This window comes from Lipophrys pholis (genome assembly GCF_963383615.2).
Source record: "Lipophrys pholis genome assembly, chromosome: 7".
NCBI classification, from domain to species: domain Eukaryota; kingdom Metazoa; phylum Chordata; class Actinopteri; order Blenniiformes; family Blenniidae; genus Lipophrys; species Lipophrys pholis.
Genome location: NC_137638.1, coordinates 284151 through 299463, shown reverse-complemented (window position 1 = coordinate 299463; position 15313 = coordinate 284151). Strand labels below are relative to the sequence as shown.

Genomic DNA, 15313 nt, shown 5'->3' with positions numbered 1-15313 from the left:
GCCGCAGTGGAGCGGGGCGGGGAGCCGCAGTGGAGCGGGGCGCCGCAGTGGAGCGGGGCGGGGTGGAGCGGGGCGGGGTGGAGCGGGGCGCCGCAGCGGGGCGGGGAGCCGCAGTGGAGCGGGGCGGGGAGCCGCCGTGGAGCGGGGCGGGGAGCCGCCGTGGAGCGGGGAGCCGCAGTGGAGCGGGGCGGGGAGCCGCAGTGGAGCGGGGCGGGGAGCCGGATCGGGGCGGGGAGCCGCAGTGGAGCGGGGCGCCGCAGTGGAGCGGGGCGCCGCAGTGGAGCGGGGCGCTGCAGTGGAGCGGGGCGGGGTGGAGCGGGGAGCCGCAGTGGAGCGGGGCGGGGTGGAGCGGGGCGCCGCAGTGGAGTGGGGCGCCGCAGTGAAGCGGGGAGCCGCAGTGGAGCGGGGCGGGGTGGAGCGGGGCGGGGTGGAGCGGGGTGGAGCGGGGTGGAGCGGGGAGCCGGAGCGGGGCGGGGAGCCGCAGTGGAGCGGGGCGGCGAGCCGCAGTGGAGCAGGGCGGGGAGCCGGAGCGGGGCGGGGAGCCGCAGTGGAGCGGGGCGGGGAGCCGCCGTGGAGCGGGGCGCCGCAGTGGAGCGGGTCGGGGAGCCGCAGTGGAGCGGGGCGCCGCAGTGGAGCGGGTCGGGGAGCCGCAGTGGAGCGGGGCGGGGAGCCGGAGCGGGGCGGGGAGCCGCAGTGGAGCGGGGCGGGGAGCCGCCGTGGAGCGGGGCGCCGCAGTGGAGCGGGTCGGGGAGCCGCAGTGGAGCGGGTCGGGGAGCCGCAGTGGAGCGGGGAGCCGCAGTGGAGCGGGGCGGGGCGCCGCAGTGGAGCGGCAGTCATGTTGGCTTTGTTGTGGATGTGGAGGTGTTGTTAGCTGGAGGAAGGTTCTCCAGACGGTTCCTCGTCCAGCTGAGGACATTCAGCTTCACATTTCAACTCCTCTTCCTCACTTTTCTTCATCCTCCCCCTCCTCTTCTTCAGTCTTCATCCTCCTCCTCCTCCTCACTCTTTTTCTTCCTCCTCCTCCTCTTGGAGGCGGTTCCTCCCTCCAAACCACTGGAAACCTCTGAGAGGAACAACTGGACCTCCTGCTGGGCGGGACGGAACCTGAAGAGCAGAGAACAAACAATCACACACACACACCTGTAATTATGTCTCTGCTGACTGTGAAGTCACAGTCCTGACCCGGTCCTCTGGTCCTGACCTGAGGCCTGTACTAGGAACCTGAGGCCTGTACTAGGAACCAGAAACCTGTACTAGGAACCAGAGACCTGTACTAGGAACCTTAGGCCTGTACTAGGAACCAGAGACCTGTACTAGTAACCTGAGGCCTGTACTAGGAACCAGAGACCTGTACTAGGAACCTTAGGCCTGTACTAGGAACCAGAGACCTGTACTAGTAACCAGAGACCTGTACTAGTAACCTGAGGCCTGTACTAGGAACCAGAGACCTGTACTAGTAACCTGAGGCCTGTACTAGGAACCAGAGACCTGTACTAGTAACCTGAGGCCTGTACTAGGAACCAGAGACCTGTACTAGGAACCTTAGGCCTGTACTAGGAACCTTAGGCCTGTACTAGGAACCAGAGACCTGTACTAGGAACCAGAGACCTGTACTAGGAACCAGAGACCTGTACTAGTAACCTGAGGCCTGTACTAGGAACCAGAGACCTGTACTAGGAACCTTAGGCCTGTACTAGGAACCTTAGGCCTGTACTAGGAACCAGAGACCTGTACTAGGAACCAGAGACCTGTACTAGTAACCAGAGACCTGTACTAGTAACCTGAGACCTGTACTAGTAACCTGAGACCTGTACTAGTAACCAGAGACCTGTACTAGTAACCTGAGGCCTGTACTAGTAACCTGAGGCCTGTACTAGGAACCTGAGGCCTGTACTAGGAAAAAGAGGCCTGTACTAGGAACCTTAGACATGTACTAAGAACCTGAGGCCTGTACTAGGAACCTGAGGCCTGTACTAGGAACCAGAGGTCTGTACTAGGAACCTGAGGCCTGTACTAGGAACCAGAGGTCTGTACTAGGAACCTGAGGCCTGTACTAGGAACCAGAGACCTGTACTAGGAACCTTAGGCCTGTACTAGGAACCTTAGGCCTGTACTAGGAACCAGAGACCTGTACTAGGAACCAGAGACCTGTACTAGTAACCAGAGACCTGTACTAGTAACCTGAGACCTGTACTAGTAACCAGAGACCTGTACTAGTAACCAGAGACCTGTACTAGTAACCTGAGGCCTGTACTAGGAACCTGAGGCCTGTACTAGGAAAAAGAGGCCTGTACTAGGAACCTTAGACATGTACTAAGAACCTGAGGCCTGTACTAGGAACCTGAGGCCTGTACTAGGAACCAGAGGTCTGTACTAGGAACCTGAGGCCTGTACTAGGAACCTGATCAACACATCCAGGATCTCTGTTTCCTGGTTGACTGATCCTGATCACCGTTCCTACCAAGCAGGTTCTCAACTCTCTGGTTCAACCCAGACCAGGTGTGAGTCTTCACAATAAAAGGGGCGGAGCTTGCAGCGTCTGACCAATCACAGAGGGAGAAACCCTGCAGAGCAGTTTACAGATTACTGAAGGAGCAGTTAATCTCTGAGATTATGAAGAATTCAAACACATCCGACAGGAGTTCTGGTTCCATAAATTCATGGTTCTGCAGTTCTGTCAGGTGTGATCATGAACCTCATTATTCCTGATAAACAGACCTGGAACAAGTCCAGAACCAGAACCAGAACCTCCTTCAGAGCCTCAGAGACCAGGATTTATTTTATTATGTCTAAAGATTGTTCTAGATTAATTTCTCCTCTCCTCTCTGCTGCAGCTCAGAGCTGAACCTGCCCACCAATCACCATCATTTAAGAATGGGCGGGGCATTTCCCAAGAGATCTGATTGGTCAGGAGGCGGAGCTCTGACCTCTTATCTAGAACATAACCTGCTCCGGAGCAGGTTAGACTTTCAGCGTCAGTTACCAGGTGATTTATCCTGGTGAGAAGTGAACCAGCGTCATAGTACAGAAAACCTGAGTTAATCCTGAAGTTACCTAGATAAGAGAAAACCAGAGTTAATCCTGAAGTTATCTGGATAAGAGAAAACCAGAGTTAATCCTGAAGTTACCTAGATAAGAGAAAACCAGAGTTAATCCTGAAGTTATCTAGATAAGAGAAAACCAGAGTTAATCCTGAAGTTATCTAGATTAGAGAAAATCCAGCTTCGTGGTACAGGGCTCAGGTGCTCTGGTCCTGACCCGGTTCTCTTTTTCTGACCCAGTTCTCTGGTTCTGACCTGGTCCTCTGGTTCTGAGCGTGTGTGAAGGTTCTGGATATACTGAAGGTTTTGGATCTGGTGACTGACCTGTTCTTGGAGCTCTTCTTGTTCTTGAGGGGATTCTTGCCTAGACTGCGGTTGCGGTTCTGGCCCGTGGCCCGGCTCAGACCCTGCGGAGCGTCCCGCAGGCCGAAGCTCTTGGCGGCGTGTCCCAGGTGCAGTGAGCGGATGTGAAAGACGTGCTTGAGGTGGGCGGGGTAGGTGGTGTAGGCCCGCAGGAAGGACTGCAGCGCTGTGACATCACAGTGACATCACAGTTAGGTCACAGGGTCGTCAGGCAATCAGAACAGGAGCAACAAGAAGAGCCGTTACCTTTCTTGGCGGCCTGCAGCGTGGCGGCGTCTGAGTGGACAAAGTTCTCGAACTCCGTCTGGAGGACCGTCGCTCGCTCACGGACATCCTGCTCCAGAGCCTTGGACGACGTCTGAGGACCAGACAGAGACCGGATCACTCAGAGACCGGATCACTCAGAGACCGGATCACTCAGAGACCGGATCACTTTATGAAAATAATTGATCAAACTTGTTTCTTCGCCGTCACTTCAGCACCAACTAGTGGCCCAACATCAAAACTACATCGTTAGAGTTACAGTGTTTCTTGTCGTTGCCGTGGAAACGTGGAGCTTGTTGGTTAACCTTGAAGCAGCTCGAGAACCTATTGGATCTATTCTGGGTTTAGACCAATCACGGTTCAGGAAATCAGCAGGCCTCACGATCAATGGCCCAGTGAACCTCTGACCCCCACAGCAGAGAGCTCACAGCATGACCTTTGACCCCCAGCAGCTGCACGTGGACTTAGTCTCTGGATGGGAGGGGCTAAATCTCTCAAATCAATACAGATCCAATACCTGGTCATCAAAGCTGGACTGTCCAGAGGCCTGGACTACCACGCTGGATTGTCTCTTATCCAGGTAACTCCAGGATTAACTCTGGTTTTCTGTCCTACGATGCTGGTTCACTTCTTTCCAGGATAAATCACCATGGTAACTGACTCTGAATGTCTAACCTGCTCTGGAGCAGGTTATGTTCTAGATAAGATCACAGTGAGTGTAAAGCTCCGCCTCCTGACCAATCAGAGCTCTTGGAAAACGCCCCGCCCATTCTTAAATGATGGTGATTGGTGGGCAGGTTCAGCGCTGAGCTGATCTACCAGGTAACAGAGATATCCTGGTATGTTAATCTGGGTAACAGAGAGATCCTGGGTATGTTTATCATGGTTCGTAGTACAGGCCTCTGGTCTGCAGACACTCACCTGGCTGTGGTACTTGCCCCGCCCCTTGTAGGTGTCGTCCATCATCAGAGTCGCCAGGACATCCTGCAACTTCATCTCTGATAGGCTGAAACAAGCCCCGCCCACACAGTCATCAAGCACTCGACCTCAACAGTACTCACAATATGACAAGGTACTGACCAAATACTACATGGTACTGCAGAATACTTACAAGGTACTGACAGAATACTACAAGGTACTGCAGAATACTACAAGGTACTGACAGAATACTACAAGGTACTGCAGAATACTACAAGGTACTGACAGAATACTACAAGGTACTGCAGAAAACTACATGGTACTGCAGAATACTACATGGTACTGTACAGTACTACTGAGTACCGTACAGTGCCGTGTGATAGTAACTGTGGGTACTTGGAGTACTACCGAACAGACCTGATGTTGTGATTGGCCAGCTCGGTGATGAAGGCCGTCTCGGCCGGCGTGAGGAAGAGGAGGCTGCTGCCTCGCGCTCCGATGCGAGCCGTGCGGCCGACGCGGTGGACGTACTCGGCCGCCGCAGTCGGAGGCGTGTACTGCCAACACACACACACAGGAAGGAGAGCGTGAATCCCGCGCTCTGATAGGCCAACTGCTCCAGCCTCCATATTTACCTGAACGATCCAGGTGACCTGCGGGAGGTGGAGCCCTCTGGCGGCGACATCCTGAAACACACGGCCAACAGGTTCCGTTACGACGACACGCCCCTGGAAATACTGGAACACGATTCACGAACGCCACCGCCCAGTGTTTCCTCCGTTGGAAAGACGCACCAGGCCGTTTCCATGGCAACGTTTCAGGTGAAAACACTAAACCTTCTTGGTGTTTTGGGTCAGGTTGCACAGCAACAGTGTTCAGGGGCCATTTTCAAAAAGCTCCGACCGTGTCGCCATGGGAACGGTCGGCACACTGTTTCTGTCGCTGTGGAAACACGGACCTTCTCTGAAACCTAAACTCAACGATGTTTTCACTTGAAACGTCGTCGTGGAAACGGAGCCTGAGTCTCTTTCACCAGCTTTCCGGTCACACGCCCCCTGGTGGCCGCGTCGTGAAGCAGCTCCAACTGACCGTACACAGCAGCACGCCACTCGGAGACGCCGAAAACTGCTGGAAGACGTCCGAGCGCTCCTGGTAGAGAAAACAAACATCCATCAGACTCTGTCGCAGCGGCGGGAGCGAGGAAAGCCCGCCAGCAGAGGGCAGCATCACCTCCTGCTTCATGTTGCCGTGGAGACGCAGGAAGCTGATCTTGTGATTGGCTGAGAGGACGGCGGTAAAGAGGGAGTGGAGAAACTCGACGGCCTCGCAGCTGGAGACGAACACGATGACTTTGTTGTTGTGCGAAAGCTGAAACAGACGGGCAGCGCCGGGTCAGAACCAACGTGTTTCACATGAACGACGAACTGATGCGGCGGCGCGGCGTTCTCACCTTGCACTTGTCCAGGAGGAACGCCGCCAGACACACCAGGCGGATCTTACTGGGAACGACCACCACGAACTGCTGCAGAGCCTCTGGCACCGCAAAGCTTTCCGATTGGCTGCCAATATCAATGGAGGCGGGGCTACACACATGGACGCTGACCGGGTCGTTCAAACAGACGTCGGCTAACCGGGTCACACCTGATCAGCAGAAAGAAGAGTGAGGAGGGGGGACGGAGAGCGCCCCCCGGACACCCCTCAGGACGCTCTCTGTCTCCTAGAGGACGCTCTCCGTCCTCCGGGTGGTGCCGCAGATCCTTTACCGTGAGTCAGCGTCGCCGACAGCAGCACGTTCTGACGGGTCGGACCACCGGAGTTCAAACTGTTCAAGATCACAGTCACTTCCTTCTCAAAGCCCAGATCCAACATCCTGAACACACACACACACACACACACACACACACACCTCATCAGAGAGCAGAACACACACACACACACACACACACACACACACACACACACACACACACACACACACACACACACACACACACACACACACACACACACACACACACACACACACACACACACACACACACACACACACACACACACACACACACACACAAACACACCTCATCAGAGAGCAGAGAACACACACACACACACACACCGGTCGGCCTCGTCCAGAACCAGCCACCGGACAGCGCTGAAGGCGACACACAGGGTGTGTTTGATATGATCCACCAGACGTCCAGGAGTCGATACCAGGATGTTGATGCCTTTACGGAGCCTGAGACACAAAACCTGGAGGTTAGGAGGAGGAGGAAGAGGAGGAGCAGGAGGAGGAAGAGGAGGGGCAGGAGGAGGAAGAGGAGGAGCAGGAGGAGGAGGGGCAGGAGGAGGAAGAGGAGGGGCAGGAGGAGGAAGAGGAGGAGCAGGAGGAGGAAGGGGAGGGGCAGAAGGAGGAAGAGGAGGAGCAGGAGGAGGAAGAGGACGAGCAGGAGGAGGAAGAGGAGGAGCAGGAGGAGGAAGAGGACGAGCAGGAGGAGGAAGAGGAGGAGCAGGAGGAGGGGCAGGAGGAGGAAGAGGAGGAGCAGGAGGAGGAAGAGGAGGAGCAGGAGGAGGAGTACCGGGCCTTCTCAGACTTCCTCTTCTCTCCTCCCATCAGAACTCCAGGGACGATCCAGGTGAACGGCTGCAGACACAAAAACACCTCAACTTCAGAACCTCCAGGACCGGTCAGAACCAGCAGGTCCAGGTGAACTAGGAGAACCAGGGCGGTACCTTCAGGAGCTTCTGGAAGGTCTGGAAGGTCTGCAGGGCAAGCTGTGGGCGGGACAAGAACCCATTAGCACCTGAAAAGAAAGTGACGGCACATCTGAGGAAGTCTAGCAGAACCCACCTCCCGGGTTGGAACCAGGACCACGGCCAGCGGCCCGTCGGACCTGCTGACTTTCGGCTGGAGACTCTGGAGACTCTGGACCAGGGGGACGGCGAAGCTCAGTGTCTTCCCTGCAGGGACATGGAACCAGTCAGAACCTGCTGGACCTCCAGAACCAGTCCAGGTTCTTGTGGTTCGGTTCTGAACTCACCTGAACCTGTCTGAGAGCGAACGACAGCGTCTCGACCCGACAGGAGGGCAGGTATGGTCTGCTTCTGTACACTAATCACACATGTAAAGATGACAATTCTAACAGAACAGCAGCAACTTTACTGCATGTATGTGTGTTACAGTGTGTTACGGTGTGTTACAGTATGTTACGGTGTGTTACAGTGTGTTAGTCTGTTACGGTGTGTTACAGTGTGTTACGGTGTGTTACAGTGTGTTACGGTGTGTTAGTCTGTTACGGTGTGTTACAGTATGTTACGGTGTGTTACAGTGTGTGTGTGTTCGAGTGTTAGTGTGTTACAGTGTGTTAGTGTGTTAGTCTGTTACAGTGTGTTACAGTGTGTTACGGTGTGTTACGGTGTGTTACAGTGTGTTACAGTGTGTTACGGTCTGTTACAGTGTGTTATGGTCTGGTACGGTGTGTTACGGTGTGTTACAGTGTGTTACGGTGTGTTACGGTCTGTTAGTGTGTTAGTGTGTTACGGTGTGTTATGGTCTGGTACGGTGTGTTATGGTCTGGTACGGTGTGTTACGGTGTGTTACAGTGTGTTATGGTCTGGTACGGTGTGTTACAGTGTGTTACGGTGTGTTACGGTGTGTTACAGTGTGTTAGAGTGTGTTACGGTCTGTTAGTGTGTTACAGTGTGTTACGGTGTGTTACGGTGTGTTAGAGTGTGTTACGGTGTGTTACGGTCTGTTAGTGTGTTACAGTGTGTTACGGTGTGTTAGAGTGTGTTACGGTGCGTTACGGTCTGTTACGGTGTGTTACAGTGTGTTACGGTGTTACAGTGTGTTACGGTGTGTTACGGTGTGTTAGAGTGTGTTAGAGTGTGTTACGGTCTGTTACGGTGTGTTACGGTGTGTCACGGTGTGTTACAGTGTGTTACAGTGTGTTACAGTGTGTTGTGGTCTGGTACGGTGTGTTACGGTGTGTTAGTGTGTTACGGTGTGTTAGAGTGTGTTACGGTGCGTTACGGTCTGTTAGTGTGTTACGGTGTGTTACGGTGTGTTACGGTGTGTTAGAGTGTGTTACGGTCTGTTACGGTGTGTCACGGTGTGTTACAGTGTGTTGTGGTCTGGTACGGTGTGTTACGGTGTGTTAGAGTGTGTTACGGTGTGTCACGGTGTGTTACGGTGTGTTACGGTCTGTTAGTGTGTTACGGTGTGTCACGGTGTGTTACGGTGTGTCACGGTGTGTCACGGTGTGTCACGGTGTGTTACGGTGTGTCACGGTGTGTCACGGTGTGTCACGGTGTGTAACAGTGTGTTACGGTGTGTGTGTTAGTGTGTTACAGTGTGTTACGGTGTGTTAGAGTGTGTTACGGTCTGTTACGGTGTGTTACGGTGTGTTAGAGTGTGTTAGAGTGTGTTACGGTCTGTTACGGTGTGTTACGGTGTGTTACGGTGTGTCACGGTGTGTTACAGTGTGTTACAGTGTGTTGTGGTCTGGTACGGTGTGTTACGGTGTGTTAGTGTGTTACGGTGTGTTACGGTGTGTTAGAGTGTGTTACGGTGCGTTACGGTCTGTTACGGTGTGTCACGGTGTGTTACGGTGTGTTACGGTCTGGTACGGTGTGTTACGGTGTGTTACGGTCTGTTAGTGTGTTACGGTGTGTCACGGTGTGTTACGGTGTGTTACGGTGTGTCACGGTCTGTTAGTGTGTTACGGTGTGTCACGGTGTGTCACGGTGTGTTACGGTGTGTCACGGTGTGTTACGGTGTGTAACAGTGTGTTACGGTGTGTGTGTTAGTGTGTTAGTGTGTTACAGTGTGTTAGTGTGTTAGTGTGTCAGAGTGTGTCAGAGTGTGTGTACGGACCTGGTCAAAGTAGAAACATTCAGGATTTTGTTGAGTGTCGCCACCTGGTGGACAGATGTCAGATGTCACAGCAGTGTGTGTGTGTGTGTGTGTGTGTGTGTGTGTGTGTGTGTGTGTGTACCAGGTGAGGATGAAGGTCAAGTTCTGAAAATGAATCCGTAGTAAAGATTTTCTCCTTCAGTTGAGACACGACGGGTCTGAAACATCAGTGACATCATCAGTGTGAGCCAATGAGAGGAGGAGGAGGAGGAGCAGTAGAAGGAGAAGGAGGAGGAGGAGCAGGAGCATGAAGAGGAGCTGGAGCAGGAGGAGGAGGAGGACGACGAGCAGGAGCATGAAGAGGAGGAGGAGGAGGAGGAGGAGGATGACGAGCAGGAGCATGAAGAGGAGGAGCAGGAGGAGGAGGATGACGAGCAGGAGCATGAAGGGGAGGAGCAGGAGGAGGAGGAGCAGGAGGAGGAGGAGCAGGAGCATGAAGAGGAGCAGGAGCAGGAGCATGAAGAGGAGCAGGAGGAGGAGGAGGAGGAGGAGGAGTACCTTTGCAGGTCGGGGATGTCCGGGTTGTGTTTGAAGAGACAGGAAGTCTTAACGCCTCCATGTCCAGAGTCTTTCCAGGAATCAGCAGGAGGCGCAGCAGCCTTCTCCTCCTCCTCCTCCTCCTCCTCCTCCTCCTCCTCCTCCAGCCTCCTCTGTTTGAAGGAGCGTCTCTCCTGGACGAAGTCCCTCCTCCTCTTCTCTGCTCCCTGCTTCTTCTGAGGAAGAAACACAGGAACACTGAGAACATTTACCTGATAAAACATTTCTCTGTCTGTCTCTGTGTGTCTGTCTCTGTCTCTCTGTCTGTCTCTGTGTGTCTGTCTCTGTCTCTCTGTCTGTGTCTGTGTGTCTGTCTCTGTCTCTGTGTGTCTGTCTCTCTGTGTGTCTGTCTCTCTGTCTCTGTGTGTGTCTCTCTGTCTGTCTCTCTCTGAACCATGAGGTTCTTTGTTTTGTTTATTTTCTAACCCTTGAAGTTGGTACAGAAAGAAAAACCAGACTAATGTGTAAAACTTTAGTCTGGTTTTCCTTCCTGTTGTACTCAGAAGTATTTCTACTCTCAGTAAAGTGTTGGAGGTATTAATACCTCTGTGGAATCAGAAACAATAAAAATGACTGGGGCCTGTCGGGGGCGGCCCTACCTCGGCCCCTACCTCTGACCCTACCTCTGCCTCTGGCCCTACCTCTGGCCCTACCTCGGCCCCTGGCCCTACCTCTGCCCCTACCTCGGCCTCTGCCCCTACCTCTGGCCCTACCTCGGCCCCTGGCCCTACCTCTGCCTCTGGCCCTACCTCGGCCCCTACCTCTGGCCCTACCTCGGCCCCTGGCCCTACCTCTGCCCCTGGCCCTACCTCTGGCCCTACCTCGGCCCCTGCCCCTACCTCGGCCCCTGGCCCTACCTCTGCCCCTGGCCCTACCTCTGGCCCTACCTCTGCCCCTGGCCCTACCTCTGCCCCTGGCCCTACCTCTGGCCCTACCTCGGCCCCTGCCTCGGCCCCTGGCCCTACCTCTGCCCCTGGCCCTACCTCTGGCCCTACCTCTGCCCCTGGCCCTACCTCTGGCCCTACCTCGGCCCCTGGCCCTACCTCTGCCTCTGGCCCTACCTCGGCCCCTACCTCTGGCCCTACCTCGGCCCCTGGCCCTACCTCTGCCCCTGGCCCTACCTCTGGCCCTACCTCGGCCCCTGCCCCTACCTCGGCCCCTGGCCCTACCTCTGCCTCTGGCCCTACCTCGGCCCCTACCTCTGGCCCTACCTCGGCCCCTGGCCCTACCTCTGCCCCTGGCCCTACCTCTGGCCCTACCTCGGCCCCTGCCCCTACCTCGGCCCCTGGCCCTACCTCTGCCCCTGGCCCTACCTCTGGCCCTACCTCTGCCCCTGGCCCTACCTCTGGCCCTGCCCCTACCTCTGGCCCTACCTCGGCCCCTGCCCCTACCTCTGGCCCTACCTCTGCCCCTGCCCCTACCTCTGGCCCTACCTCGGCCCCTGGCCCTACCTCGGCCCCTGGCCCTTTAAATATTCATCTAATATCAGTTTGGAAGGTTTTAACAAAAAAAGGACTTTTATTTTGAAAAGTGTGGGGATCTTTTATTTTGAAAGCCAGAGCACCCAGCCCAGCTAAACACATAATATCCATTTAGGAGACAACCTTGTGATTTTTGATAAACAAGGACTTTTATTTTCTACCACACAGTACTACACAGTACTACAACTCTACTACAGAGTTGTGTTGTAGTAGAGTTGTGTAGTAGTAGTGTGTAGTAGAGTTGTGTAGTAGAGTTGTGTAGTAGTAGTGTGTAGTAGAGTTGTGTAGTAGAGTTGTGTAGTAGTAGTGTGTAGTAGAGTTGTGTAGTAGAGGTGTGTAGTAGAGTTGTGTACTCACTGTACTCCATTTCACTGGTCTTCTCCTTAGACTCGACTTGTCGTCGCTGCAGATGTTTAGAACCAGCTGGTTGTCCTCAGAGGACATCATCCTACACACACACACACACACACACACACACACACACACACACACACACACACACACACACACACACACACACACACACACACACACACACACACACACACACACACACACACACACACACACACACACACACGACGTTCGCATTTGCTCATTGAATCATTTTTTATTCTGATATAAAAACTCACGTGACTCTCGGCAGATCTCCAGCACGCGTTGCCGCTTGCTTCCTGCTACGTCACCGTGGCCCCGCCTCAAAGCAACAGCAGGCGTAATGACGTCACTTATCTATTAAAGGGTCCGCAGCGTTTAGTTCATGTGAATTCTGATTGGCTGCTTAACCTTCACAATAAAAGACCAAAACAGGAGATTGGTTTTGTTGTTTATTTTACCAGCTGACCACCTGAAGGACACACACACACACACACACACACACACACACACACACACACACACACACACACACACACACACACACACACACACACACACAGCCTCCTGGAGGACGTCCACACTGAGAGGACACACAGCTTCCTGGAGGACACAGCCTCCTGGAGGACGTCCACACTGAGAGGACACACAGCCTAGAGCTAAATTAAGCTAAAACATTGACGACATAAAAAAACAGGAAGTAAAATAATTAATTAAAAATAATTTGACTATTTTGCAGTTTTTATGTACTTTAAAGTTTCTGACTCAGTTTGAGCTGAACTGTTGTCAGGAGGTGGAAACACTGGAGGACAGAATGGACACGTCACTGCAGGCGTGAGGACGGCGCTCTGCTGTGAAGAAGACACTGAAGCTGCTGTTCCACCACAGTACTCTGTTCCACTGCAGTACGCTGTTCCACTGCAGTACTCTGTTCCACTGCAGTACACTGTTCCACTGCAGTACTCTGTTCCACCGCAGTACTCTGTTCCACCGCAGTACACTGTTCCACTGCAGTACTCTGTTCCACCACAGTACTCTGTTCCACTGCAGTACACTGTTCCACTGCAGTACTCTGTTCCACCGCAGTACTCTGTTCCACCGCAGTACTCTGTTCCACCGCAGTACACTGTTCCACTGCAGTACTCTGTTCCACTGCAGTACTCTGTTCCACCACAGTACTCTGTTCCACTGCAGTACTCTGTTCCACTGCAGTACACTGTTCCACTGCAGTACTCTGTTCCACCACAGTACTCTGTTCCACTGCAGTACTCTGTTCCACCACAGTACTCTGTTCCACCGCAGTACTCTGTTCCACCGCAGTACACTGTTCCACTGCAGTACTCTGTTCCACTGCAGTACTCTGTTCCACCGCAGTACACTGTTCCACCGCAGTACTCTGTTCCACCACAGTACACTGTTCCACTGCAGTACTCTGTTCCACTGCAGTACTCTGTGGAGTGGGCGGAGCAGCAGGTTACTGTACAGTAAGGCTCACCCAGGACCAACTCTGTCTCGCGGTCCACCACAGAGAGGACGGAGACACGTCCAGAGAAGAACTTGGAAGCTGCTGGTTTTAGTGAAGGTTTCCTTCTTGGGGTCAGACTCTTGTACTCGTCCCTGGTGGCTTCGGTGTGTACCAATAATACTCTGTCTTCCCCCGTCTCTCCTAAGAGAGACACCAGACAGGTATGTCCTCTGGCAGCGCTCCTGTTTGCCACCAATAGAGGGAGCTAGAAGCCTTCGCTCTCTGGTTGTGTGCAGGGGGGTTACAGGTATCACCTGGTCCGAGGCGCCTTACAAAGTCTGGCTTTACGCAGACGACCTGCTCCTGTACGTCTCAGGCCCGCTCAGCCGTCTCCCCGTGACCTTTGACCTTCTGGAGTGGTCCTTCATTATTAATGAAGCCAGTTGTTTCCGGTTAACTCAGCAGCTGAACAGCTCCACCTTCTTTAACGGAGAAGCAGATTCCTGACTCCACCCAGATGTCTGATGTGCTCCAGGGACACTTTTTACCTTTAATTGAAAAGCTGGAGACGGGTCTGTCTTACCACTGTCTCGCAGGACCGCACTCCTTACGCTCAGGCCATACCGCTGGGCAGAAAGCTCTCCTGGATGGACGGAGGCTCCGAGCCCCTCCCGGCCTGGGCAACCCCACCCCTCTCACTACGCTCCGCCCGAGCTCCATCACTCACACACGTGTGTCCATCTCCATGACGATAAGGAGCCAGCTCAGGAAATACTTGGCTTTGCAGGGCCCTCCATACTAACCCTGCTACTTAAAGTACTTATTCAAACCTTCCTGTACTATTCATACTTTGGCACCATGGTGGTAGTACTGCTGTGAAAGACCTCTATAGGGACGGAATCGTCTCATCCGTCCCTGAACTCTCCTCCAAATAGGACTTGCTGAACTCCCACCTTTTTCATTTTTTTCAGGCGAGACACTTGGTAAAGAAGCAGTCCTCACACTTTCCAAACTGTCCTCCGGATACTCGGACCGATACTTTATCCTTGGCCCCGTGTGTCTCTGTCCCACACAGCTCCCTCGGTTCAGGACCCGGTGGGTCCGGTCCTGGCAGGTTTATGTTTTGTGTTCTGGTCTTTCTGTTCTGTGTGTAGTCTTCCTTCCTCCCTCTCCCATGTGGACAACAAAGCAGGCGCAGCCTTGCGAGAGGACAACCTGTCTCACCTGTGGCTCATCAGTGGCTCCGCCCTTAGAGGCCAGTCCGTCCTCCTGCGATGGGAATGGTTTGGTCCAGCGCTCTTCAGCCCCCCCCCCCCCCCCCCCCCCACGGACTCCCGGTCCTCGCCGTGGAGAAGCTTCTCAGCGGTGGTTCTGAGGGATCCCCGGTCCAATAAACGTTAGATTTTTTTCCATTCAAATCTGTCCAACGTTGTCTCGTGTGTTCTGCATCTTGGGTCCCTACTGGGAGAGGGACAGGACCATATCCATGTGTCCTGGTCCTGTCCCAAGCCCTGTCCCTTCTGGGAGAGCATTCCTGACACAGTAGGAAGGGGACATGTCCAGATCACCCTTTTCAGCATGTCCCCTCATATCACCTTCTCTGGGTCACTCCAGCGCTGAGACCCAGCAGCAGGACGGAACGCTGAGACCCAGCAGCACCAGGACGGAATGCTGAGACCCAGCAGCAGGACGGGACGCTGAGACCCAGCAGCACCAGGACGGGACGCTGAGACCCAGCAGCAGGACGGGACGCTGAGACCCAGCAGCACCAGGACGGAATGCTGAGACCCAGCAGCAGGACGGGACGCTGAGACCCAGCAGCATCAGGACGGGACGCTGAGACCCAGCAGCAGGACGGAACGCTGAGACCCAGCAGCAGGACGGAACGCTGAGACCCAGCAGCACCAGGACGGAACGCTGAGACCCAGCAGCACCAGGACGGAACGCTGAGACCCAG

At 54.4% G+C, this 15313-nt stretch overlaps 1 protein-coding gene across 1 annotated transcript; it reads right to left on the bottom strand.

Moving 5' to 3' along the window:
- Positions 1-671: 671 nt before the first annotated feature.
- On the bottom strand, positions 672-10259 carry ddx31 (DEAD (Asp-Glu-Ala-Asp) box polypeptide 31; the record flags this gene model as incomplete). The annotated part of the gene is made up of 18 exons (XM_080466516.1): positions 672-1104; positions 3366-3570; positions 3651-3762; positions 4590-4674; positions 5004-5143; positions 5222-5272; positions 5676-5735; positions 5817-5954; positions 6037-6227; positions 6350-6456; positions 6703-6822; positions 7163-7227; positions 7317-7358; positions 7435-7544; positions 7625-7695; positions 9460-9503; positions 9581-9656; positions 9997-10259. 18 exons carry the CDS (start codon positions 10257-10259, stop codon positions 975-977), a joined length of 2010 nt encoding a protein of 669 aa, XP_080322642.1. The 3' UTR covers positions 672-974.
- Positions 10260-15313: the final 5054 nt, after the last annotated feature.